This window comes from Mustela nigripes, chromosome 6 (genome assembly GCF_022355385.1).
Source record: "Mustela nigripes isolate SB6536 chromosome 6, MUSNIG.SB6536, whole genome shotgun sequence".
Lineage (NCBI taxonomy): Eukaryota > Metazoa > Chordata > Mammalia > Carnivora > Mustelidae > Mustela > Mustela nigripes.
Genome location: NC_081562.1, coordinates 93,126,712 through 93,153,943, shown reverse-complemented (window position 1 = coordinate 93,153,943; position 27,232 = coordinate 93,126,712). Strand labels below are relative to the sequence as shown.

General features: G+C 53.4%; 1 protein-coding gene across 1 annotated transcript; it reads left to right on the top strand.

The window, feature by feature from the left end:
• The first annotated feature begins 2,006 nt into the window (after positions 1-2,006).
• Positions 2,007-23,851, top strand: CTDSP2 (CTD small phosphatase 2). Its single transcript, XM_059403587.1, has 8 exons — positions 2,007-2,578; positions 15,945-16,093; positions 17,638-17,676; positions 18,094-18,195; positions 18,747-18,803; positions 20,790-20,882; positions 21,025-21,210; positions 21,408-23,851. Exons 1-8 carry the CDS (start codon positions 2,515-2,517, stop codon positions 21,531-21,533), a joined length of 816 nt encoding a protein of 271 aa, XP_059259570.1. The 5' UTR covers positions 2,007-2,514; the 3' UTR covers positions 21,534-23,851.
• The last annotated feature ends 3,381 nt before the right edge of the window (positions 23,852-27,232 follow it).

Genomic DNA, 27,232 nt, shown 5'->3' with positions numbered 1-27,232 from the left:
GCAGGGCCCAAAAGGGCCCCCCACACCCAACTGAAGATTTACCTTAAGAATCCTATTGGTTTAGTGATTCTTTTAATAATGAGGGGAGGGGCGCCTGGGTGGCTCAGTGAGTGGGTTAAACCCTCTGCCTTTGGCTCAGGTCATGATCCCAGGGTCCTGGATTCAAGTCCTGCTTCGGGCTCTCTGCTCAGCAGGGAGCCTGCTTCCTTTCCCCCCTCTCTGCCTGCCTCCCTGTCTACTTGTGATCTCTGTCTTTCAAATAAATAAATAAAATCTTTTTAAAAATATAAAATAAAATAATGAAGGGAGATAAGTATGTAAAAATGCCTTCCTCGGGCTTGTGGGTGGCTCCATCCCTGAAGTGTCCCACTGAGTGTTCCTCTCTTGATCTTGGCTCAGGTCATGATCTCAGGTCGTGAGATCAAGCCCCTGCCTCGGGCTCCAAACTCAGCACAAAGCCTGCTCATCCCTCGCCCTCTGTTCCTCACCCCACTAGTGTGCTCGTGCTCTCTCTCTCTCTCAAATAATCTTAAAAAAAGAACTCTTCCCTTTCCCCTTCCGTTAATGAATTAAGATCTACCCAAACTCAGTTTTTAAAGTTACATAAGCATCATTCAGATCTTCTGTAACAGCTTTCATTTTGGAAAAACAGAATTTCCATTAATATGGTGTTATATAAAAAGGTTCTGTGTATGTGTGTGTAAGAACAGAAGAACCAGGCACGCATGAGCACTATTAAGACACACAGCCTGATACACATCACAACCTCACCTCTCCTCGTGAAGGAGGGACTGGGGCAGGGGGCAGGTATTTGATGGTACCTGGAGATTTAAGATGTGACCCACTTGTCCTCCACCCTTCAGTGAGGCCTGGTGTGAGTTGGGCCATGGAAACTGCAGAGGGAAAGCCATCAACTACTCCCACTTGCCAGGGACCACAGAAGTCCCGACCCGCTGGAAGGCCGTACCTTGGTAGGTGAGTTCCATTAAATCATTGACTGTTAGGGCTAGAAGCAGCTCAGAAATCAGCTGGTGCATTCTATATCACTCCTGCCAGCCTTGAACAGTTCCCTTCCTCTGAAGGCAGCCCATGTCACCTATGGACAGATGTAGCTCACTGGAAAGGGCCTGATACTGAGCTGAAACTTGACCTTCTGGAATTCTCACTTCTTGGAAGCAAATGTGTGTGTGTGTATATCCCTCACCCAAAGCCTTGAGTCCAGGAGCCATAGCCTGGGGAGGGTGCCTGAGGCCTAAGAGCAAAGACGGAGGGGAAGGAGCATTGAGTCCACCAAGCAAAAGCTCTTCCCTTGGAGACCTCGATCTGTCTAATCTGAGGCTGGAACTATAGGGGAAGAGGGGGAGGAGATAAACCCTGAATGGGAATGAGTGAGTGGCTTTGAGGAAAGCCCTGCGACCCATCTCTCATTTGGACAGTAGGTCAGACCGTACCGAGGTCAGTTCCAGTTCTGATATTCTGGGGTCCCGAGTCCGCCCCCCACCCACATCCCTTTCGAAGATTCTGTGGTTGTACTTTTATGTGTAACTGTAGGCCCACGATTCCAGGGCCAAGCAGGAAGAAAACAGTCCCGAACCCTCCCATCCTGGCCGGACCCAGGTTAGGACTCGAGGCTTGCCTTGGTTATGTGAAGGGCGGAACCGTTTCACCTTACCCGAGAACAGACGCACAGACGTGAACACACCAGCACCGAGTACAGAAACGTGAGCTTTGGAGTGTCTTTTTAAGTAGTTGGGAAGGGGGTGTGGCCGAGGAGACTGGGAGGCCTCAGCCGGACGAGGGGGGAGTGGCCCGGGGGCGTGGCCGTAGCGACTGGAATGTTGTTGGGTCCTCGCACCGCTTAGTAAGGAGGGGCCACGCCCCCTTTCTCCGAGAGGGCCAATAGGAGTGCCGGAGCGGTTTCAAGTCTCCCCTGCCAGCCTGCCCACCCGCCACCCCACCCCCCTCGGGGATTCGCTTTTTCCGTAACAAAATAGGAAAGCTCGGGATGTTCCGCAGCCCCGGCGGCTCACGGGTGGAGGGTCCTGGGGCCTAGGAAGGTGCTCTGGAGAGGGAGGGGCTGGCGGGCCGTGGAGAGGCCGGGTCCGGAGCCGGGAGGCGCGCGGGGGTGGGCGCTGCAGCCGCGGGTTGTTTATCCGGAGTACGGAGGGGAGGGGGGAGCCTGGAAACCGCCCCGTGTCCCATTTCCTCCTCTTGTTTTCGCTCCGGATTCTCCATGTTGGACCCAAACTGAGGAGCCCGGAGCTGCTGCCGGGGGATCGGGGCCGGGGGCACCCGGGGGAGCCGCTGCCCGGGCCGCCTGCCCTCCGTATAGGTCGCCTCCCTTCCCGGCCCAGGGAGGAAACGAGAGCAGGGATGTGAACAGCTGTGGGAGTCCGAGTCTTGGGAGCCGGAGCGGGAGCCGGAGCGGGCCCCCGCCCAGGCCCCCCAGCCCAGCCCAGCCTGCGCGCCCGCCGGTCCTCCCGCCCAGCCAGCCCGGGCCCGTGGGATTGTTAGATGGAACACGGCTCCATCATCACCCAGGCGCGGAGGGAAGACGCCCTGGTGCTCACCAAGCAAGGTAGGGGCAGCAACTTCCCAAAACTTTGCGTCGCCCCCGGCCGGGTCGGGGGCTAGCACAGCCCGGAACCCGAGTCCGGGTCCCTGACCTCCCGGGGATCAGAGCCCGCGATTCCGACCCGACTCCCTGTTCCATCCGCCCCCGCGTCTCTGTCCGCACTCAGACCCCCGTTGGGGCTGCGCGGGGCCCGGGCTCCAGGCGCCCGAGGGGGAGGGGCGTCATCGCGCAGCTGTCACCCTGTCCTGCACACCCTCCCTCCGTACGGAGAGACTGAGGAGTAGCGCTCGAAGAGCGGGTCACCCGCGTGGGTCTTCCTCCTGAGTTGGGAGGTGGGGTCGTCACTTTCCCACACGACGGCGCGCAGCCGCCCCAGGGCCGTGGGGAGAGGGACGGAGGGGTCCGGAGCTGGAATGGAGCCCGAACTGGAGTCCAGCACTTCCCAGCGCCCCCCTCAAGCCCGAGGTCGCTCTGGCCGCGGGCGGTGACGGCGGTCCTGCGCGACTTGGGACCAAGTTCACCTCCTGGAGGCGGGGGCGGCCGCGGTGGGGGAGGGGCCGAGCCTGGGGGACCCAACTGGCCCGCGCGAGGCCCTGCGCTGGGCCGGGGACCTCGGCGGCTCGTCGCTCCGGCCCGGCTGCCTCCTGCCGCGTTCTCTGATCCTCCGAGCCGGACCCCGAGGCCCGGCCGCAGCCCCTCCCTGCCCCGGTGCGCTTCCCCGGGGCCGCGGCTGCACACACAGAGCCGCGTTTGTTTAGCCCGGGAGCGGTGTCCCTGGTTACATAATTCGCCGAATGCCATCAGACCCGGCGTGTTTCTGAATCGCGCAGCGAAAAAGTGCGAGTTCTCCGTGGGCAGCAGTTCGCGGCCCCCGCCTTCCTGAGGGTCAGGTGGAAACGCAAGGGGGTCGCGGGCCCACCCTGGGGTGGTCTTGGGAACCGGAGCGGGGTTAGGCCGAGGCCTTTGCCGAGGGCGGGGAAAGGTCTAGCGGCCCGAGGGTGGAATCTCTCTTAGTTTGGTCACTCGAAGCCCCAAACTCTTTTTCCCCCTCCCCCACGTTCCTCCTCGAGGCTTGAGGAATGTGTTTAAAATAGCGGACAGAATTTCCTCGGGGAGTAAGGACTAGGTCGGGTTTTTTCGTGTTTTTGTTTGTTTATCTGTTTTGGTTTTTGTCTTCTGGGTTTTTTTTTTTTTTTTCCTGGAGAACTTCCCCGGGCTGGGGCTACCTGGCCCCCCTGCTCCTGGAGAGAGCACGCTCTGCGTACCAAATAGGAAGCATTCCTGCCCTTCCCTCGACCACCCAGAATAGGACATGCAGGGCCACTACTGCACTTGAACATATTGAGGCCTAGACCCCGGTGGGGGGCCAGCTGTGGGTCTTCAGTGTTGGCCACATTACCCTGTTTGGAAACCTTACTCAGCAGGTCACTTATTCCTGGGGTTTGCATTTCCCTACTAACTCCCCCAACTTGCCTAGGGGCAAGCTGAGCTGCTGGTGTCCGCCTTTCCCTAATTCCTGGAGTGGAATGGGGTGGAGGAGCAATGTATGCTTCCTGCATTGAGGGTCCTTCCTTAAATAAGCGTGCCCTGAGGAGGGAGAGAGCTAGCTTTGCCTGATAGGATCCCAAGCCCCCCTGTGCCCTGTGCTTCTGGCTGCATCACTAAGAAGGCTGTGTGACCCCATGGGCCACCCACTTCCCCTCTGCTGGCTGCCCAGCTGTGCTGAGGCCTGAAGAGGGGAGGCTTTCTGTGTTGAGAACTTAGCTCCTGCCTGTTCGCAGTCTCATCCCAGGAAAGGACTCCAGGAGGTAGCCAGAAGTGATGAAGAGATTTGGGTGTGGAAGGATTCCATAGGGGTCCCTTGTAATGACAAGTGGGAAGAATTGCAGAGGCTCTGGAGGGTGCCTTCCTGGTGAGGGAAACACACCAGGAGTGAGAGGGAGCAGGACTACTGAAGGGGCGGCTTACGTATTCAGAGTTGCAAGTTTCAGCCACCAGGGCCAGTGGCAGGGAACAGAAGAGATGACAGCAGGAAGCAGAGCAGCTGGCTTCTTGACAGTGTTCAGTTGCTGAAGTTGGTTGGATTTTCTTGGAGTTAACGCTTTTTGTTTTCTTTTTTGTGTGTGGTTTGTCCTTCAGACTTATCCCTGGAGGAATCTGAATTCTCAAGCCAGGAGCCATGGCGCTCTCTCTTTCTCTCCATGTAATTTGACTGCATTCCGGAGAAGACATACTATTTTCCTAGGCTGCTTGGGCACCCAGCAACTAGCAAGCCAACTTTCTGAGTCTCTCATTATTTACAAATCCTGCATCCTTTTTTTTTTTTTTCCCTCTTTTAAGCGGGGGTGGGGAGTAGATGTTTTAATGATATCCTTTAGGAATTCCTTGCTGTCCCCTCCCATCTCCCCAGCATCCCATCTCTGCCCTGCCTCCCTCTGGAAAAAGGGGAAGGGGTGTGATACAGGTTATTAATAAGTCAGTTTCTAGAAAAAAAAATTGTTCCCAGTTTGGGTGGCTTTTTAGTGAAGTTGTTTGCCATTACGGGGTTGTTGGGGGTTTTTTTGTTTTGTTTTGGGTTTTGGGTTTTTTGTATGTGTTTTTTTGTTGTTTTTCCTCTTTAGCATTCAGTTCTTGGAGCCTTAAGGCTGGCTGGGTGTGTTGATGATTCAAAAGTAATTACAGTAAAGGAAATAGAACAAAGTTACTGAAAGCATTGATGATAAAAGGACCAAAATTGGATCATCTTCCCAGACAGATGGGTGAAATGGCTTCCTGATGCAGTGGGGACAGGGTTGTGTGTAACATCAGAAGTCGAAAAGAAAAGTTGATATCAGTTTGGCCAGAGAATGGCCATTTATTACAGCCCCGTATGAGGGTGTAGCCCCACTACTGGGAGGTTATGCCCTGGGCTTTGGAGTTAGATGGGGGAAAGCCAAAAATATGAGATCAAGCCAGAGTGAGGTGAGAGGGTGGAGGCAGTCTCTTTTGGAGTTTGTTGGGACCCATGGGTCCTGTGGGGTAGTCGGGACCTTTTTCTTTTTTCAGGAGACCTAGTGACCCTCTCAGTGAGAGATGGTGGTGTGGTGAGTTGTCTTCTCACTTGAGAAACTGCGCAGGTGCCAGTAGCTGACCCTCCCTCCGTAAGAGTGAGGATGCCAGTGAGGTTTTTCCAGCTCTCGGCTTTCTCCCCATAAGGAATATATTCTGCCTTATTTTCTCGTGGAAAAGCTCAAACACCTTTCCTTGTAGTTATAGGAACAGGTGTTACCGGAGCTTTCCTCCTTGGTTGGCTTTATGTGGGCCCGGGGTGCACGTGTGCCGCCGACTCTTCCTGCCCTCCTCGTCACTCTCCTCTCCTCTCCCTGCCCCAGCTCAGCCTTGACCTCTTTGTGGCTCTGAGGCTCCCCCCAAGTCTGCTTTGGAGATGCTTCCTCCATCTTGGAAGTCACCTGTTGTGGTGACTTAGAGGCTGGGTTTGCTCCCTCTGGAAGCCCCTAGGAGAGTGCTGCTAACTGAGCAACAAAGTTGGTGGGTTTCTGTCCTCCCAAGCTGGGAGCTGGAGCTTCTGCTCCTTCCTGTGGGTTTCCAGTGGAGCATGACTTTGGAAGGGCCAGGAAAAGCCCCTCAGAGCGGGCACAGGGGCTGGTGTTCTGTCTGCTCCCTTCTCAGCCGTCGAGGCCTTATAGAAGCTGGCAGTGGAGAGGCCATTGCATCCTCCGTGGGGACATCCACATCCATTATGGTCATGGACTTTGTCAAAATGGTGACTGCTGTCAAAGTCACACCTCTAGCCAGGGTGCATTGCTGCCTTTCCGTGGAGAATTAAATCACAGCAGTGGATGGGGTTGGGGGGGCAGGGAGGAAGGATGGCATGTAAATGTGTACATATGTATGTACAGATGTATATCCCTTCCTCTTCCTCCTGGGCCTTCTTCCAGCCAGCTTTTGGGTAATTTAGGCTAGTGTCTTCTATTCCCATCTTGGGAAGTTTGGTGTTTGATTGGGTGAAGTGGGAAGGGCTGGAGGGCCAGGCCGGGCAGCAGTTAAAGTGTTCCTTGTTGTTTCAGAGAACTGTTCCAGGAGCAGTTAGTTGCTTCAGACCCGGATGCACATCCCTACTTTTCCTATTCACAGTGAGACTTGACAAATCACGTTAGTGTTTGGAGTGACTTCTTTGTAAAATAGAAATATTGATATTTACACCTCCACAATGCCTCATACTTAGGAGGTGATTGAGAGATGTTAATGCCCTTCTTTTTTACAGGGCTGGACCACGCTCTGTTAGTTCCTTCTCCTTTCCCCAAAGGACACGGTGCAACTGCACGGGATCATGTTGGCTTTTTTGTTAAAGACAGGTGGCTGGGGTCAGAGGGGACACTGATGTGGGGGCTTGGGCCTTCTGGAAGGATCAGCCTCCGAGCCTCACAAACACTGTTGCTGCACAGACCCTGTCTTTGTGCCCATGTGACTTGGGATGGGATTTTATCTGCACTAACGGGAGCAGCCTGTGCCTTGGGGCATTTGCCGCTCTGCCTGGCGCCTGGGCATCTGGGGGTGGGAGGAGGCCAGGGGGGCCATGCACCTCCTGGGAAGAGTCTCTGGAGTCTAAACCTTCTGAGCAGTACTCAGCCTCTCAGAAATGGTTATCGTGAACGCTTGAGACAACTGTGTGCTGTGTTCTGGCCCCGGCTGCGTTTGCTTTGAGTTAATGGACCCAGTGAGATTCACATTTCTTTTAGGGAATTCTGGTAATAAAGAGAGAAATAAAAAGCTGGGGTTTTGAAAAGAAATAGATGTTCTTAAGCTGTGTCTTTGCTGCCTTGGTTTTGGAGTACAACACTGAGAAAGCACAAAAGCAGCAAGAAAATTGTTTTTTGCCCTGTCTCAGGCCAGCCTGCTTGCAAAGCACAGAATTAACTCACTCCTCTTGGGGTCACGGGACTGGGTGTGGCCCTGACATGATCCCCTCCCTCTTCGGAAATGGAGGCATGGTTCCCAACTGGGATATAGATGAACTCGTTAACATGTAACTCTTATGAAGGAGCTAGAAATCAAAGTGGAGAAATGGACTTAGAACTGGAAGGCGCTCTGGACCAGAGGCCAACTAGAACAGGGTTTCTTTGTCTAGCAAAGTGCCCAGCCCCTTCAGGTTTGTGTGCCTGCCCTAGGTCTGTTGTAACAGAATGGGTACTCCACTCCAGGGAGCACCCAGCTTCCCTCTAGGCAGGAGCTGTGTATGTCTTGTTTTATGGGTCAGCTCTTCTAGGGGTTATCCTTGAACCTGATCTCTAAATAGACTTCCTGACATTTCCTTTCCCTGTCCAAATGCTCTTGATCCTCCCCCTCTGCCCCCTAAAAATCAGACTTGCTCTTACTCTCATTTTATTCTATACCTTTTTTTCTTAATCTCTTGACATATGAATAGCTTTTGCATCCTGTAGAATTTGCTCTTCCCCACCCACACTGTTCTCAAGGAACAAGTGTGGCCCCATTCCCAGTGAGAGCCAAGCAGATTCATGGGAAGGTCCAAATCGCCTAACACAGGCTTGTGGAAATGCCTTCTCAGTGTGGTAGTTCCCAGCTCTTCTGTTTCTGTAGCAAAATGGGGCTGGGGCCCCTCCTTCACAGGAACAGGGGCCTGTTAGAAGAGACAGCAGGCTTGGGTTTTGATTCAGTGATAGAGCAAGTACTCCTAGAAAGGAAAACCAGACCCTCGGGTACAAGTCCTCCAGGACATGCAGAAACACTGAGCCAGTGAGATATGGTGGGGAAAGGGACCCAGGGGACACTGGCTGAAGCACTCTCCAGTCCTGGAAGGGTTAGTCAAGGACCACTGGCAACCTTTAGGCATTGGCCCTCAGCCAGGGACACACATCAGGATCTCCTGTGACACTTACTAAAAATAAAGACCCCACCTGGATCCTGCCGAATCAGAGCGTGAGCAGGTGGGCCGGGCATGTGTGTGTTCCAAATGCTCCCTATGATTCTGACAAGTGTCCCTGGAGAAGAGCCAGGTAAACACAGCAGTGGCCCCAACTGCCTACTTAGCCCTGAGCAGAAAGAGTCCCCTGGAGGGATCCAGTTTTGCTGTTTATTAAAGATCTTGTGGCTCCTAAAGGGGAGTCCTAAAGTTTTCTGAGTGTGAACGGATAGAATAATGATTCTCACCCAGTAATGATCACAGACTATAGAGCATTTACCATGGGCCAGGGAGTGTTCCTAGCATTTTATATCTAGCATCTTACTTAATCCTCACACTGACCTGTGAGGTAGAAGTTAAGCTGTACTTCACAAATGAGCAAAACTAAGAGCCAAAGCACCTCATCCAAGGCTACATGGCTGGTTAGTGTCAGCCAGGACTCCGACTCCAGGGTCCGGTCCTAACCGTGAACTGCATGGCCTCTCATTTGCATTGTGCATCCCCACTTTTTAAAGTAACCTGGAGCCACCTTGTAAGGGACCCTGTCAAGTAGACCTTTTCCCATTGACCTGTGAGGAAACTGAACCTCAGAGAGGTTGTGCCTCAGGTGAGACCACAGAGCTGTTGGAGACGCTGAAATGGGGGAAGCGCTGGGTTGCTTGACTTCTGCCTGGGTACTTTCTTAAGCTGACACACTGGTACCGGTTGGCTGGTCCCCGGAGCAACTGAAGGGTGTGGCCAGAGCAGGCAAGTTTCCATGGTGGTAGGACAGACTCTCTGGCAGACTCCTTCACTCCTTCTGCAGAGGCCAGCCACTAGAAGAAGAAGGAGCTGGTTGGCCAACCTCCGTGAGTGAGGGAGAGGGAGAAAGTGTGTGTGTGTGACAGAGACACACTGTGATTGGTTTGTGGAGTTCCAGAAAAGGCCTGTTCCCAGGCTTGGCCCTGCCACTACCTCTGTGTGACCTCCGGAATGAGAAGATAATCTCTGTGGTCTCCTCCAGTGGAACATTTTGAGATTGAGACTGAGATTAGGTTATGACAGTACCTTGTCCTTAATGACTAGCAGTTGACACCAGAGCCAGGACATACCCTGAGGTCCCTGTAAATCTCACAGCTCTGCAGAATAGGTAATGTTAGTTTTCCCATTTTACAGATGAAGAGACTGATACCCAAGACCATACCTTACATGTGGCAGAGCCAGATTTAAATCCAAGTCCATGGCACTCTGTGTGACCACTATATTGTTCACTGGTTGGAGGAGAGGTGGTTGAGGGTCCCTTTGTCCTGTGCCTCCACTGCCTCATCTGCATCTTACTCATGCATGTGTCCCCAAAAGCAGGCTTACAGAGCTGGAGGACAAAGAGGCACTGGATTCTTCATGATTTCCACCAAATCGGGCATTCCAGGAGTCAGCCAGACAGCTAAAGCATGGCCAAAACAGCCACCGAGAAGGTGTTTGTTTGTGTCCTGCCTGCAGGTTTCCCTTAGCCTCCCAGCTTCTAGCAGGGGCCTGCTCAGCACTTCCTCCCTGGGAGGTGGGCAGGTGTGGTTTCCAGTCCCCAACAAGGACAGCTCTGCCGTCGCTGGCATGTGTGGGGCAAGGCCTCCGGCAGACACAGGAACAGGATCCAGCCCTTCGGCTTCTCCGGTCTGTCTAAGCTGCCACTGTGGGCCATCAATCACTTCCTAACATCTACTGAGAGCCCTCTGGCGTGGGGCTGGGGGCCAAGCCTGCTGCTAACACTTGTGTGAGGAAACGGCCCCTCCATCCCAAGTCCAGGACCTGTTGCTCCTTCTAGGAGCCCTGCCCCCACCCCAGCATGTTTTTGAAGTATTACTTTGTTTTTTGGGTTTTTTTTTTCTTTTTAAGATTTATTTATTTATTAGAGCACGAGCAGGGGGGGCAGAGGGAGAGAATTACAAGCTGACTCCATGCTGATCATGGGGCCGATGGGGTGGCTTGATCTCAGAACCATGAGATCACGACCTGAGCTGAAACCAAGTCTGTCACTTACCTGACTATGCCACCAGGTGTCCTGAAGTAGGATTTTAAAGTATGTTAGAGTGACCTAGGAGGGTGTTTTGACAATAACTTATATAAAGGCTGATGGATAAAGTATCTCGATCATGTTTTAGAAGTTGCCAGGAATCTCCTGCTCCCAAACCAGTCCTTCTCAAGGGAACATCCCTGAAATTGAAGCCATGTGTTGAGATCAGTGACCAGATTGCTGAGGGGACAGGGAAGGGGCAGGAGACAGGTAGCTAGTGACCTGTAACACACACGCGCGCACACAAACACACGCACACACACCGATACAGGCTGCATTTAAGACCCAGGACTGAGAAAAAACCTTCTGTCTTAGAAGAAAGGCAGATGCAAGGAGCCCTCCGGCCCAGAGGAGGACTGTCAGAACACCCCTCGAGTAAAACAGCCTGGATGCCAGCCACAAGAAGGGCCCCAGTATAGAATGTGCTGGTGTGAGCTAAACAGCATGGCTAGAACTACTTTTAAAGGTCTGTGTGGTCAGATTCACAGCTGTGTTTGGGGAATTTTGGGAGCTGGTGCTGAGCTGATTGAGGACCTGTCTGCCTTGTCACCTGAAGAGAACAGTGTCAGCAGTTGGGCATTGTGGGAACTGGTATACCCTTCCCATTGTTTCCAATCTCTTCTGTGGGGAGGATGTCTAGGCATCTCTCAGCCTCTTGTACTCCTGCCGACTCACCTGGTGGTCCAAGGGCAGAGGGAGAGAATTACAAGGAGCCCTTCCGTCCACCTGGCGCTTCAGGGCTATCCTTAGCCAAGTGCCAGATGCCCCTTGCTGTGGACCTGGGAGGACTCCTCTCTGTGGGGAGCCCCAATCAGACGTGTCTTGGCTGCAGGGCCCAGGCAGCTGGCCAAGAAGGGCCGGAAATGCTCCAAATACTCTCCTTCCTCCAATTGCTAAGGGGAGGGAGGCCCCTGAGAGAGGCCATTTTACAATGATAGCCAGACTAAATCCTTTGCTATGGGGGGATGGGAAATGGTGGGGAAGGAAGTACTTCTGAGGGAATCAAGAAAGCATCCTTCTACGTGAATGGGCTTGTTAAAATCCAATTGCCTGAGAGCTTGCCTTCTGCCGGCTCCCAGGCGGATGTGTGAGGAGTTCCTTCGCTGGGATGCGAAGCTGTGTTGTTGGCAACAGTGATATCTGAACCTGACCTTCAGAAGAAGGTTAAAAATAGTGTTGTCCTGGCAAAGCCAGTCTCCGTGTGTGTTGGGGGGTGGGGTGTTGCGCGTGCGCAGCAGACCTGTACACACACAAGTTTCTGCGTGATGGAAGCAAATACCGTCCTCATCTAGTGCTTCTTGGTGGCAGCAGTGATCGACAGAAGGGGAGAGGGCACTGTTCATCTCAGGTGGAACAGCCTCACTTGCTTTCCTGTTCTTGAAGAATATCAGCCATGGTGTTTGCAAGCTGGAGAGCAACTTTCCTAGTGGGTTTAGAAGTAGGTATAGGGGTTGTTTTGACTTTTTGAAACCTGCTCATGATCAGAGTTCCTTTGACACCTTCCTCACATCTCCCGGGGCAGGAGGGCCCCCAGTGTCCAATTGCAGGGCTCTTGCAGCGAGGTCCGGTGTTGCTCAGTGGTGGTCATCACCCCTTAGATAATTCAAACGAGCACAGCACTGAACCTTAGAGTCTGCACAGCAAGTTTTGTTTCTCTCCATTCAGGAGAGGTCTTGGTGTTGTCCCAGGTCATGGATGCAGAGACCAAGGCTCAAAGAGGCTGTGTGTCACAGTCAGTCATGGCAGAGTCTAGCCCCCAGCCCAGGTGACCCTCAGAGCAAGGGGTATGTCCCACGTCCCACCTCATCTTCACCCCCTGGCTTGGTGGGAAGGCTTGCAGTAGTGAACTGGAGGTGAGGCCCGGCTTCCTTGTCTTCAGCCACCTGCTCACTTTCTCCTTAAGCCAGAGTTCCTGTCATTAGGTCTGTGCTGCTCTCTGACACTGAGCCCGTACCAGATGTTTGGAGCAGAGAGAGCAGGTGTGCCTCAGCAGCTGGCCAGGAGAGGAGGAGGGCTTCCACAGAGCGTGGGGAGCAGGAAGGGTGAAGGAGAGAGAGCAGCTGGTCATAGGGCTGCATGGCACCCATTGGAATCCTGCCCTCCCTGGATGGGAAACCGTGTACAGCGAAATCCCCAAGGGCCTGTAAATCCTCTTGTGCCTGGTGTTCCTGTCTGTGAGGGGGGACAGGTCCCCTCGCTGTCCCATGCAGAGGGGTTAGGGGTGGCCTGCCCCTGGCTGTCAGGGACACAATACTGAGTGCTGGCTTAAAGGGGACCTTTGAAAGGCTCTCTGACACAGGTTTCAGATCCCACTCTGATGAGTGTTCCCCCTCACCCTTAAACCCACTCACTGAACAAAGCAGGTTTGGGGCCAAACCTCCTGTCTCCAGCCCCTCCCCCTCTCCTTCCCCCATTGTCCTCTTGATTTCCCAGAGGTATCTGTCAGTCAAAGCAGGTGCAGGGCTGGAATGGGGGTGAAGCAAGCCCTGCAATGGAATCCCAGAGCCTTGTACTGTTCACTCCTTGCAACCTTTCACGGTCTGCCCAAGGGAGCAGCTAAGAAGGGGGCTGGGCCCCAGACTAATCCTTTACCATCCTACCCTAGAGAGGAGTGGAACAAACCTTCTAAGAGACTGAGAGGGCCCCACCACCTCGCTGGTGTTGTAGGGATAATGCACGTGATACCCCTGAGCCCGTCAGGGTGAGGAGTGGGTAAGAACTCTGGCCCTGGGTTAAGGCAGGTCTAGCTTCAAATCCTGCCTCTGCTGTCCTTCTCCCTGTGTGATCTCTAGCGGTATGACCTTTCTGCTTCAGTTTCCTTTCTGTTAAATGGGGAATTCGTGCCTACAGTTGGGTCTGTACTAAGGATTAAATGAGGTAATGGTGTCAGAGTTGGCACAGCATCTCAGTAAACATTCCCAGTAAACATGACTGAGGCCCAGAAAGACTAAGTGGCTTCCCATAGGGGCTCAGCTCCTTCAGTGCCCACCTTCCTGTCATACCTTAAAGGATGCTTTTTGTTGTTGTTTCTGCCTCTTCTGGGCTGTTGCACACCAGTGAAGGCTTCCACGGGTCCTGGCTCTGTACAGGTGACAGGGCCCTGGAGTTCTCAGAGTCATTCACTCCGCCAGTGACAGTCACTGAGCACCTGCTGTACACAGGGCCAGAAGCGGGGGAATGTACTCAGCCAAGGCCATTGGAGGCCCCGTCAGGAGGCAGCCATGTTGAGGGGAGGCTGAAGAGGCTGTGATGGATTCTCAGAGACAGTGTTCATAAGGACAAGGAGGACAGAGAGCCTGGAGAAGGATTGAGGGCAGTGGGGCCCCAACAGAGGGACATGTGGAGTATTGACCTTGCTGCCATGGGCTTGGGGCACCCTCCACAGGCGCCACAGCTCTGTGCTCTGCTCAGAGCACCTGCCCCCAAGGTCAAGGCATTTGTGGTCTCTGAGGCCCAGGGGCTGCCTGGTTGCATTGTGTTTTTGAGAAGACCTCATCCCCTGCTGAGTCCAAACCAAGCTGAGGAACCCCTACCCCCACCCCGCCTGGCTCTGTGTCTGAGGCTGAAGTGCGTCTGCCTGTTGGGCCTCCCACAGTGGGCACCAGCGAGGCCTCTCTTTGGCCCCAGCCAGCTGCCCCTTTCACCCCCCTGCCTCTCAGGATTACTTAGCCTTCACAGCGTCTGTCACTAAGATGCTGAGTGCGTTCTTGACGGCCTCTCTTCAGGAAAGGCCTGGGCTGTATGGCCTTTTTAAAAAGGCTCCAGGCCTGGGTTAAGCCTCTGATTGTGGTTCTGTGTGAAGAAACCATAAACCAAAGGAAGGGTGATGGTTCAGCTTTGGTCTTGGAGCTTTGTGTCAGCGTCTGCCTGCGTGCCCGGTCTCGGAATTGAAGGTAGGCCATGAAGGCAGGTGGAGAAGCCATCCTTTGCCTTTGGTTGCTGCCTAGATTATTAAAAGTCAGGAAAAGTCCAAGGAGCCTTTCTCATCCTGCTCTTTAGGTACTCGGCTCTGCTCTGAGGTGTGTCTCTTTGATACAGGGACCTTGCCAGGGGATGAGGGGGCCCCGGTACATCCCTTGATTTTCTCTCCTCCACTCCAGGAGCACAGGCAGCCCGCACTTGGCTATTAAATGACCCTCTCCTCACCTCTTTGCAAGGACCTCTGGGCTCTGAGGACTGAGCCCTGCCTTGGTTCTGGGTGGGTCCCACCACATTGTCTTCCCCTTCCCTTCCTAAAGGGAACAACTCAAGGCAAGTCGTCCTTATTGCCACATTGTTTGCCTTTTTAACCCCCACAGTGACAGGTGTTTCCAGATTTATTTTCTATTTCCTGCGCTGTTAGCCTGCATTGTACGGTGAAGTGGGCGGGTTAAAACCTCAGGCCCCTCCCACCCAGGCTGAGACCGGGGCTGGGGACCATTTGGGCTGCAGTTGCGTGGCGCCACCTCCTGGCCACAGTCCCCATCATTTCTGCCTACACTTGCTCCACAGTTGCCAGAACAGTTCCTGTAAAAGCAAAAGGCACTTAAAGATACTCTGAAGTCCATTTCTGGTTGATCCCATAATGGCCATGGCTGTTTGTATCAGTTTGGCTTTTCTGGGGCTGCCTCACCAAGCCTCCTATTCAAATGGCTTAGTATTTCCGGAGCCTGAATTACCAAGGTAGGAATGAGCCCCTACAGTCTAGAAGCCGGGCCATCGGTCTAAAACCCAACACCAGGTGTGTTTCCCTAGGGTTTGGTGTTCCTGTGGTGTACAGGTTAGGCCTCCTGCCTGTGAGGGGAGAGAGTAGGAAGGATAGCGCTCTGGGGGAGTGGAGAGAGAGTGTAGCTTCTTCCTTGGGCTGCAGCTGTCTGTTTTCTCATCTGTTGGCTGCAGCCTGGGCTGTTCTGCTGCTGCTGCTGCTGACCTGGCCTCTGGGGACACTGACCCAGCACAGACCCACGGCCCCACACTTAGCCCCAAAAGGGTCTAAGTGTCTCCCTTGTCTGGAGCAGCTAGTTCTTCTGCAAAGAAGAGAACCAACTAGGGCTGGTCAGGAACTGGGGGTTGGCCTTGGTAACTTTTACTATTGAGGGGACCTTTGGCATGCTACCAGAGTGATGGGACCCCTGGATTCTGTGTCTGGCTCCATCTTTGGGTGCCTGTCCCCTGCCATGAAAGGAAGGCCAGCTTCTCTGATATCATTTCCCAAACCAGAGAGTGGTGATTCCTGCTATTTCTGCTCTAGAGAGATGCTGGACTAAAGCCGCACCCTCCACTGTGGACTGTACTTGGTGACTGGCCTGGCCCATGCTCTGGGGCCCTGCTGGGGTTTACAGCTTGGAGGGAGGTGGGTACAGGGTGCTTGTGGCCACAGTGACCCTGTAGCTAATGCCTCATCATTCCCTCTGCTCTAGGCCTGGTCTCCAAGTCCTCTCCTAAGAAACCTCGTGGACGGAACATCTTCAAGGCCTTTTTCTGCTGTTTTCGCGCCCAGCATGTTGGCCAGTCAAGCTCGTCTACTGAGCTCTCTGCGTACAAGGAGGAAGCCAACACCATTGCTAAGGTAGCTAGAGGAGGGTGGTGTGGTGCCAGCAAGAGGGGGCTACTCGTGGGGCCCCCTGCAACTGTGGCATGTGGGCAAGGTAATCTGCCCTGAAGTCTCAGAGATCTCTGGCTCAGAGGCCCCTCTCTGTCACTCCCAGACAGGCCATTTCCTTTCTCTTGGCTCTCGTTGTGATACAGGCTGTGTGACTCTCCCTGTAGTTTCTGAGGGCCCCTGCACTCCAGACCCTCCAGGTGCCAGGAACATGCAAGGCGTTTGGTGTATATTGTCTCATGTGATCCGGAAGTTCATCAGTATTCCCACTTACGCACCTGGAAACTGAGATCCAGAGGGTGTGTGTAGCCCCCGAAGAGTTTTTGGCTAATAAATAGAGTTGGATCTCCAAGTTCTGTGGCCATGTACCATACAAAGCTTGTCTTCCAAGTTACTTGACTCCCTGGGAAGCAAGGAATTGAAATTCTGCCACACTCTCGATATCCTTTTCTAGCTCTCTCACCTGTCCTGGGGTGGGGGGCGGGTATTGGGAAATGTCTTTGAGCCTCACAAAGAGCAGAAGGTGTGTCTGGCATTTCAAGGGTGGGGACAGCCCAGACCAAAACCCCATCTGCCCCCAATGCCGTTGGTTACTTCTTTCAGGAACACCAACGTCTAGCTGTTTTTCTCTCTCAAAATCAGGCTGAAGATATGTGCATCAGCGTGTTAGCCAGTGGGGGAATTGGTAAATAAAGTGCAATGTGACAGTATTCCTTAGCAATTGACTTTTACAAAGTTCATGATAACACGGAAAAATAATGAGTTGCAACATTAGGTTGAAAAGCAGAATGTGAAATTACATATTATGGAGGGGAACTGCTAAAACAGACTTGAAATACACTAAAATGCCAACGTTAAGATTTTCATTTTTCTCCAGGGTTTCTATTAAGAACACATATCACTTTTTACAACCCTAACATTTTTATTACTGGCAGAAGGCCGGGGAAGCTTTCTGACCTCTCTGTACTCCACTTCCCCTCATGTTTTCGGACTCATAGTGTAGGTTCACATTGGCATACCTGATGTTTTATAGGGGCTCTGCTGCCCTCCCCACACGGTGTACCCCAACCACCCACCCACAACAGTGTCTAGAAAACACACCACAGGGGGGAGTTCCGATTTGGGTTCTGCCTCCAATTCCGTGTCCCGGCATCAGCAACTGGAGTTCCTGCTACTCCAGCTCAGAGGCAGTGGCAGCTGAGAACAGAGATACGGCCGCCTCCATCCTTCATCACATCTGATGTCGAAAGGCAGCTCTGGCCTTTCCCCTTTCCTGTCCAGCTCTTAGGAAAAGTCACTTTTGGGTTTCTGGCTGGCTCAGTCAGTAGAGCATGAGACCTTTAATCTCAGGGTCATGAGTTCAAGCCCCACATTGGGTTTAGAGCTTACTCTAAAAAAGTCACCGTTTTATGCCAGAACCTTCCCAGGGTCTGGGCCTGAGGCAGAAGCTGTGGGCTTGAGCTGGGATGGCGTTGGCTGGTGGGCACTGACTGCCTCCTTTTCTCCCACAGTCGGATCTGCTCCACTGTCTCCAGTACCAGTTTTATCAGGTAGGTGAATTGGATAGGGGACATGTTCAGAGGCCCCAGACCTGTGATCACATCGGGTGACACCCTCATTCCTCAGTGCCTGGCTAGTGCCACTGCCTATGGAAGCCATTTGTCCCAGAGATTGCAGAGGGCCCACTCGTTACAAGGTGTTAGGTTATGGGGAGATAGCTGACCTCCATCCCACACCAGCCCTAGCCTGCATCTCAATGTTCAGATCATTTCATAGTCCAATGGGAGGCTGGAGCTGAGGAGCCAACTCTCTTTCTCTATCTCTTGGCCTTCAAAGGGCACCTCTTCTGGGTTGAAGTTGAGGGTCTTCTGTGTCTTGCGATGACCCCAGTACTTCTCAGAATTCTGCTGAGAAGAACACTTGGGCTTTCTTGGTGGCAGACCTCAGCCATCTGGCTCTGGTTTCAGATCCCGGGGACCTGTCTGCTCCCAGAGGTGACAGAGGAAGATCAAGGAAGGATCTGCGTGGTCATTGACTTGGATGAAACACTTGTGCATAGCTCCTTTAAGGTAGTTCCCCATTTGGAGTTCTTCCTACACGCCACTCTGGCTGTCTTGTGTGCCTGACTGCAGGTGCTAGGGGGCAGCCTAAAGCTGAGGGCAGGCTGGGGGCCTCTGGCATTTTGGCATACTGGCATCACAGATGCTCAAGAGGCCACACTGAAGAACGTGGAGTAGGAATCCCTGCTCCCCCCGGTCACTGCCCACAGTCTTCATCTGCCCCTAGTCACATAGCCCGGAATCCCACCAGGGCTCTAGAGAGGACAGGCCTGTGAGAGGGTTGGATTCAGCCCAGCACCTGGCCTCCCTCCATTCTGTCAGGTCTGTTAACTCAGGCACTGAAGCTGTCTCAGCTTCAGTGCCTGAAGAATTGGGGTGGTGGTAAGTAGGGAAAACTAGGAGAGGCTATTGTGCCCCTTAATGGGGTGGTAGGAGCAGCTTCCTGGAGTGTCTGCACTCCGTCCTTCCCCAGCTCTCCCATGGGATAGTGCAGCAGCTGTGGCAGAGGTTTCTTGTCTCCTTCCCCTTGTGCTGACCTCATTAACTTTTCTGCTTTCCAGCCAATCAACAACGCTGACTTCATAGTGCCTGTAGAGATTGAGGGGACCACTCACCAGGTGAGCTGCCTGCCAGGCCGCAGCCGGCCCAGAGGCCTCGGGCTCCTCCGCCCTTCTGATGCGCACCATCACGGGGCCCTCTCCTGCAACTTCAGCCCCTCCTTTCTTGCTACCTCTCACACTCTGGGCTTTCTGATCTTTGAAACGGTTCAGCCTCTCATCACCCTCTAGCTGTCAACTTTTTTTGCTTTGCAGCCAAGCTGTTTAAAATTAAATATTTCTCAATATGAGTAATAGGTGCTATTTACTGAACACCATCTCCCAGCCAAGGTAGCCAGTGCTGTTAAGTGGCGTCTTCTCTAATCCTGAAGAGCTGGTTGTCTGCCCCTTACAGGCAAGGAAGCCAGGGCTCTCCCTTTTATCTCCTCCCCATGCCCACTGACTCCCGTCTAGCAAGTGGATTTCTTCCTCCCCTGCCCAGGCATCTCGTCCTCCGTGACATCCCTTCCCTGAGGTCCCCACCCTGGATTTCGCCCCAGTAAATGCTGTCAGAGAGCACTTAAATCCAAGCAAGCCCAGCCTCTGACCCTGCATAACCTGCTCAGTCCGGGCTCGTGCAGTGTTAGTAGTGAAAAAGCAGTTACTCTGAACACTTGCCCAGAAGGCCTGCCAGCCAGCCTGAGAGGCAGAACCATCAGGAACAAGGCCTTGTTAGCCCTGAAACTGTCCATATGGCCCGGTGGGATAGAAGACTTACCTGAGGCTTCTCTGGGGAGTCACCACTGTCCTGTGTCCCTTTGAAGCTTTTGTCCCCAACACCACCAGCCCTTCCATCTGAGGTGACATCAGGCCCAGCACAGCCCCTGCTCGGAACCAGGGTTGGCTCTGGACTGCCCAGCGTCTGCCCAGCTGAGCTTTATATCCATCTGAGGTCATGGAGATGCAGAGAGCCTGCAGAGAGAAGAAGGCGTATTTTCAGACAGGCAGATCTGTACAATAAACTAGATTGACAGGGAGAACCCTGCCTCATGAGAAAGGGCTGAGATTAAATTTGGGCGGCTACCTCCGGAAGGCGGGTTTTCAGCAGAGAGCAGGGAGGGGATGCCAAGCTGGATGAACAGCCAGGAAGAGGGAGGGACTTGTTCGAGGTTGAAGAAGTGGCACCTACACGGTTGCCAAGCTGTGGCTTCTCAGCGCAGAGGGGTCCTGCTACAGAGCCACCAGGGATCTGGTGAGTTGGTGGCCAGTTCAGGCCACCACCAAGTAGGGAGAGGCGTGGCAGGCCTGCGCCAGTTGAGAAGGGAGTGACATGGATAACAAGCTTCGAAGGAATGCTTCTTGTAACATCAAGGCTGGCTGAGAGGGGGAGATCCTGGAGGCGGGGAGGCAGTTAGATGCGGAGTGGTGAGGGACATGTAGTTGACGGAACCTTTGAGGCCAAGATGTGCAAGACTGTGAGAGGTGGACATGAGAGTGAGGGGTGGCCGGCTGGACCAGGCGCAAATGGTGGGGCACGAGAGCAGGACACGCAGGGTATCTGACCCACAGTCCCTGAGGAGAAAGAGTCACTTCTCCCCGGCACATTCCCAAGAACTGTGTCACGGAGAGAGGTTTCACGAGTGTCTGCAACCTTGCCTGATGGTGACCTGGACACTGTCCCGCCAGAGCCAAGGACAGGAAGCTCCCACAGAGGCTGTGGCTGGATTCAAGTAATCCAGGATAGGCTGTTTCCGTCTGTGAGGCCTATTCTTGATTACTTGTTTCTGGAGGCAGCTGATGGTTCGCCGCCTGAAACCGAGATGCTTCTAGGACATAGGCTTATGCGTTTTTGCCTTAGCAGGGTCATGGGTGGGCTGCCAAGCCCATAGAAGCCTTGTGAGGAGGGGGTAGCAGTCTGTGGGGCAGAAGGTTTCCAGGGTGTAGGGACCCGACAGAGTGAGGTGTGATCCAGTTGGCCATTCTTTGTGGAAATGGGGACAGTGACCCATGCTGCATACTTCCCCAGCAACGGGGATGCCTCCAACAGGCTTCTCGGCTTTTCTTCAGGTGTATGTGCTCAAGAGGCCTTACGTGGATGAGTTCCTGAGACGAATGGGGGAACTCTTTGAATGTGTGCTCTTCACTGCCAGCCTAGCCAAGGTACCTGGTGGGGGGGGGGGTGCAAGAGCACCTGTGGTGGCTGCATGGGTGCGGGGGCATCTAGCAGCTCCTTTCTGGTCCGCGGGCAGCCCCAAGGGGAGCCAGGACTGCATCTGGACAAAAGCATCTTCTCTGCTGCTAGTATGCCGACCCCGTGACGGATCTGCTGGACCGGTGTGGCGTGTTCCGGGCCCGCCTGTTCCGGGAATCCTGTGTGTTCCACCAGGGCTGCTATGTCAAGGACCTCAGCCGCCTGGGAAGGGACCTGAGGAAAACCCTCATCCTAGACAACTCGCCCGCCTCTTACATCTTCCACCCGGAGAATGCGGTGAGTGGTCCAGACACACCCACATGCAGGGACTGGGGAGTCTCTACCCCAGTGCGAGGGAGGGGCAGGGCAGTGGAAACCTGGGCTTTTCCAGAGGAGTGTACCACCCAGCTGCTCCTAGCTAGCCTCCTCAGGCTGGGGCCAGGGAGGGAAGAACTGGCGGTCGGGAGACTAACGCTGCCTTTTCCCCATCCCAGGTGCCCGTGCAGTCTTGGTTTGATGACATGGCAGACACTGAGCTGCTGAACCTGATCCCGATCTTTGAGGAATTGAGTGGAGCAGAGGATGTCTACACCAGCCTTGGGCAGTTGCGGGCCCCTTAGCCTTCCCTGCTTCCAAACAGTGGCCATCCCAGTAGGGAACTTTCCTACACTGTGCCTTTATGATCAGCCTGACGGAGCAGAAGCTGAAGCATCTCACCAAGTGGGGCCTGGAGGAGAAGTGACTGGAAAGGGCTTTAGGACAGGATAAGGTGCCAAGTGGGCACATAGCAGACCGACGACTCCCAGAGCTGCCTGCTCCCTGAGTTGGGTTCCCAAGTGTGAGAGAGAGAGAGAGAGAGAGAGTGTGTGTGTGTGTCTGGTCTCTGTGTCTATGTGTCTCTGTGTCTCACCCTGAACTGTGGCCCCACAATACATGTTCAGGTTAAGGGAAAAACTGAAAGATCAAGACTCCCCAGGTTAGTCTGCCTCCTCTCCAGTCACCCTGAGAGCCCCCGTGCTCGGTAGGGATGAAGACTGTTGAAGGCTGTTGCCAAACTCATGGCCTTTCCTTGGTGTTAGAAGGCTCATGCCAAGGAGAAAGGGCGAATCAGAGGCTGCCTTCAGGTATCCCAGGCACACGCCTTTCTGATACTTTTCTCCGGCCAGCTACTGCAGACAGAACGACAACATTTCTGGAAAGAAAAGCTTGTTTCCAGAACCAGTAGCCCCAGCATCCATCAAGTCCTGTGGTCTGAGGGCTGCACATGCCTCCAGCCAAGTGCCTGGCATGGACCCTTTCTGTGTCTCCCCAAGGCTTGGGTGCTGGGCCTGCCTTCCTCATCGCCTAGCCATAGTCTTGAACCTTTGGGGAAGGAGGTCTTCTCCCTGGCCTGGAAGAGACAAATAAGGTTTCCGTTCTTTTGACTCTCTTTTAAAATTCTCTTTCTAAACATGGGAGTGTTGGGCCTGTTTTGTTTCTGACAAAGCTGCAGTCCTGGGCCCGAGATGAATGTGGGAGGCCCTGGGGGTGCAGGGAGGAGGAAAACCCCCCAAACCATGAACGAGTGTGTCCCCTTGGCTTGTAGATCAGCTGAGCATGGGACCATGTCCCTAAGTCTGCTCTTCAGGGATTCTCTGCTGGTGCTGGTGTGAGGACTTCTATTCCAAAGTCTGGGAGGGTCGCTTGGAGCCCACGCCCGCCCTGCTTCTCGGGCAGGGCTGTTTCCTGTGTCCTTCTCCCCCCCTCCCCCCCCTGGCCTGTGCCTCTTACTCTCTGCTTCTGTCTCAGTCCCTCCTGTGCTGTTGCTTTTTTGCTCCAGGGCCTCAGAGGCATTCCTGCTTTCCCTAGCTAAGAAGAGGGGCATTTTCTTCATTTCCTTTGCTACCCTAATGCGCATGCCTCCTGCCTCCTGTGACAGGTGTGAGCGAGCCCTTGACACACCTCGGCTTTGCGTGTCTCTCGCTTTCCAAGTTTCTTAGTAGCGAACGCTTTTAAAAATTGCCACAAAATGGAAGTTTCCTGAGGATGGAGAAGGGGAAGTGCTGCTGTAATTGGGAGCACAAGGGTATCCCAAAAGGGAGCCCCACCCCAGCATCACTGCCTTAATTATGGCCTCCCCTGGGGCTGGCTGGGGTTGTCTCCTGTTCTCCCTTCCTCCTTCCGTCCCTCCCTCCTCCTGGGGCAGGAGGCAGTTCCTCTCCCCATCTCTGCTTTCCCTGGAGGCAGGGGGTCACAAAGCATTTGAGGACACCCCCCCTCAGGACTCTTCCCTATTATCCTTTTCAGTGTCCACACACTGGGTTCAGCCTGAGGAATTGGTCAGTTTTGAGCCAGCCAGGTGGTGGGGCAGCAGCTTGGTCTTCTGAGAGGTAGTGGGCTGACTGGCATCATTCTCTAAGCATTTGGGATCAGCCCCCCTCCTTGTCCCAAGGTTGTATGGCCATGTCTTTCCTACTGGTGTCACAAAAGTGGAACAGAGTCCCTGGTGACGTGTGGTCATTTCCCCCAGTACCATTCCCCAGTGCCCTTGGGGTCCTACAGGTAAAGGAAGAGGGGTCCGGTGCTAGCCAGGAATGAGACCTCCTGAGGGGAAATGGGACTTTCTGATTCTAAGGCCCTCTCTGGGCCTTTATCCTAATACTGTGGAAGGGGCCTCTCTCCCAGGCCCCACCCTGAGGGTTAGCCTCTGGGCCAAATCTGCCACCAGGGCCCAGCCAAACTTTTCTAAGCAATAAGCAGCTCTAAGCCGATCCAGTTTTAGGACCCTTCCTGCCCTCCTTTGGGTCTCCCATGTTTTTCCCAGTGAGGGAAGAGCCCGTGCCCCCCCCCCCCCTTTCCTAACAGGCTCATCCAAATGCTCCAAGTGTGACTCATGATTACAGCCCAGGATATCTTGGTGAGGGGTGTCCCTGCCGCTTCTGCATGAAACCTCTGCTCTCTAGGCCTTGTTCCCATCAGAACCCTGCCCTGCCCACCTGCAGGTCCTCAGCAGGAATATCCCTCTTTCCCCCTTCTCCTGCTACTGGCAGAGAAGGAACTTGGCCAAATAAACCTAAACAGGGTCCATCCATGTGGACCAGAGCCAGCCTGAAGTCATTATTTACTGTCTGGTTTCCAGTTTCACAGTGTGTTAGGGGCGAGTGATGATTGCCAAACGCTCCTCAGAGGGATCAGCCAGCCTCTGTGGGGGAGAAAGGCAAGATTGGGAGGGAAGCAGTTTAGCCCAGAATCTGTTCTGGGGCTTCCCGTCAGCCCTTCCTGTTGGAGGCTGTCCTCAAGAGGCAGTAGGCCACTGTGCCTGGTCAGCCCCAACTCGAGCCATACCCAGAATCTGCCCACCTGCCAGCTTCAGTTCTTCAAGGTGCCTCTTCAGGGACACAGTGTGTGTGTGTCTCTCTGATTGGGCTTCTAAATCAAAAGCCTGATGTTCGTGTCCCTCTCATAGGGGGAGCTTTGGACACAGGACCAGTCTGGAAACAGTCAAGGGAAGAGTTTCCACTCTGCACATTGTAGAGGGGATGCTCTGTAGGCCCGTGGGTCCTTTTCCTCTAGAGAGGTTGAGTAAATTTGCCTTCAGTTAACCCAGGACCTTCTGTTTAGTTCCCTCCTGCCTCCCAAAGATTTTGACTATTTTGTTAAGTGTTTCAGCTCACCTCTGTGAACAGTGGCCAAGAAGCATCTTTGTGCTAAAAGCATGAGAAGTCTATAAAGGCAGTTGTTCCCTGGGAGACAGATCCTGTTCAGATCTGCTGCCCCTGCCCTGTTCTTGAGGCCTCCTTCAGGAGGGCAGCCCTCCATGTAGGGCTGTCCTAAATCCCATGTGCCAGCCAGGCCAAGTGTCTGTGGAAGGTAAGCCCCTTTTTCCCTTCAGGTCTTCTATTGGTTACCATTGCTATTCCTCAACCACTTTTTGTAAAATGGGGTTAGTTTTGTCTTTTTTTTTTTTTTTAATGCCAATAATTACTTGCATTCAAGCAGAGGAGGGAAGGCGGGGTGACCTGCTGTCCTACGCCCTGCTCTAGGTCCTGCCCCTGGAGCAGACCCTCCTCTTTGGGCCCCATGAGCTTCGCTTATAGTTATGCCAAGTTCAACACATTCCACATCCTGCTGCTTTCCCCGTCAAGATGCCATGTGGAGGGCAGAGGATCTGCTTCCCACTGTGACTGGGCTGTGGGACTCTGACTACCTTGCTTACATATTCATGGTTTGATAAATTTGTTGTATTCAAAACTTGAAATGTAGAACGCCATTAAGTGTCTGTTTATATTTTTGGAATATTTGTATTACTTACAATTAATTAATAAAAGCGGGTTTTAAAAACCCATCCAGAAATGGGAGCTGCTTCCTGTCCCTGCTGTTGTTCATTTGGGCAGTCACCAGCACAGGTTTCTTCCCTTGCCACCCCTGGCATCGGATAGAGTTGGCGCCCCCAGGCTGGGTGAGCCGTCGCCTCCGGCTGGGGACCAGCCACACACTCAGCACCTCAGTGCTGCTCTGCTCAAGGTTACAGAAGTTGGACTCTGTCTGGCCCTCGTTTGGAACCAATTCCTTTGCCATCCAGGTGCTTAATAAGCATACACTTGGTGTCCTATTGACTTCTGGGGGATGAACCAGAAGCCCTGAGAGACTTCATTCTCCCAAACCAGGATCCCCAGAACTGAGAGCCCATCAGAGTTCTTGGCACATAGTAGGCACTCAGATTTTTTTTTTTTTTTTAATTTGACAGCGATCACAAGTAGGCAAAGACGCAGGCAGAGAGAGAGGAGGAAGCAGGCTCCCTGCTGAGCAGAGAGCCCGATGCGGGACTCAATCCCAGGATCCTGAGATCATGACCCGAGCCGAAGGCAGTGGCTTAACCCACTGAGCCACCCAGGCGCCCCGGCACTCAGATTTTGACTGGACTGCTGTATGGACCCCAAGGAAACCCTCAGGAGCAAAACAGGATGACACAATCCTGGCCACTGGACTTCCCTCCTCTGAAAAAATGCCCAGAAGCTTCTCAAGGAGGCACTTGCTGGCCTAGACATCCCAGGAGCTCAGGGGCAGCTCCAGCCTCTGCCTCCTGTCATCAGCATAATGCATCCACAGCTATAATATGGCAAATTTCCTATCCTCCCACCCTCTTTCCTGCATTATTGATGGGCTATGCACTTTAAAAAAAAAAAAAAATCAATTAGATCAGGGCGTGGAGCTGGAGTCAAAAAGAGAAAAGCCTTTAAAGGTTTAGAGGTTCGTTTTTTTTTTTTTTTTTTTTTTTTTTTTTTTTTTTTTTTTTTTTTTAAGATTTTATTTATTTATTTGACAGAGAGAAATCACAAGTAGATGGAGAGGCAGGCAGAGAGAGAGAGGGAAGCAGGCTCTCCGCTGAGCAGAGAGCCCGATGCGGGACTCGATCCCAGGACTCTGAGATCATGACCTGAGCCGAAGGCAGCGGCTTAACCCACTGAGCCACCCAGGCGCCCAAGGTTCGCTCTTCTTGTTTCTGTTTTGGATAGTAGATAAAGCTTCCCCTCTGGTTTGAATAAGTCAAGCCCAGGGCTAGGTTGGCTGTGATTGGCCAGGACTGGGAAAATGAGGTTAAGATGCAAACACAAGCAAATATAACCCCATGTCTGTGCAGCCATTACTAAGCTAAGGCAGCGGGACCTGGCGCCTCCCGACTTGGGGTGGTTCTCTGGTAGCCGCTGCTGCTCGCTGGAAAACAACTCGAAAGGCCCTGCGGGAGCGAAGACAAGGTACGGTGGGCTTAGTGGATGGGTGTGTATCAGTAGAGCAATCCTACTGAAAGAGGAAGAAAGGAAGAGGAGGTTGAAATTTCTGTGCCTTTGTCTTCTTGGATGATACTTTTAAAAGATTAAACCAGGAGTTTGTAACTAGTTTTGCAGACTTCCGGCTGAGCATTTAAGGCCCTTTTTAGAAACCACTGAGCAGATAGGGCACTTTTTCAAAAGCTGGGAAATAAGGAGACGGCCCCATTCACCTAGCTCAGAAAGATGGTGTGGGGTAAGATAGAACCAGCTTCCTCTGCTTGGGGTCCATTCGCAGAGCTGTCTATAAGAATTGAGGGCCACTGGCTTTTAGCCTGGGATTTCAGAACCCCACCCCACTGCACCCCAAAGGTTTCTGGAGTGCCGGGGAATTAAATAAGGACTTGGGGAAGAGGGAGAGAGAAACAGCTTTGGGGGACTTCGATGTCACATATGGAGTCACATTTTCCAGTGTTCCACGCCTTTGAGCGTGTCCTTTCCTTGGGCGGGGGAGGGGGGAGAGGGTTGGCGGCAGGGGGCACTTTGGCCCAGCCAGCTCCTTTCCGATCCAT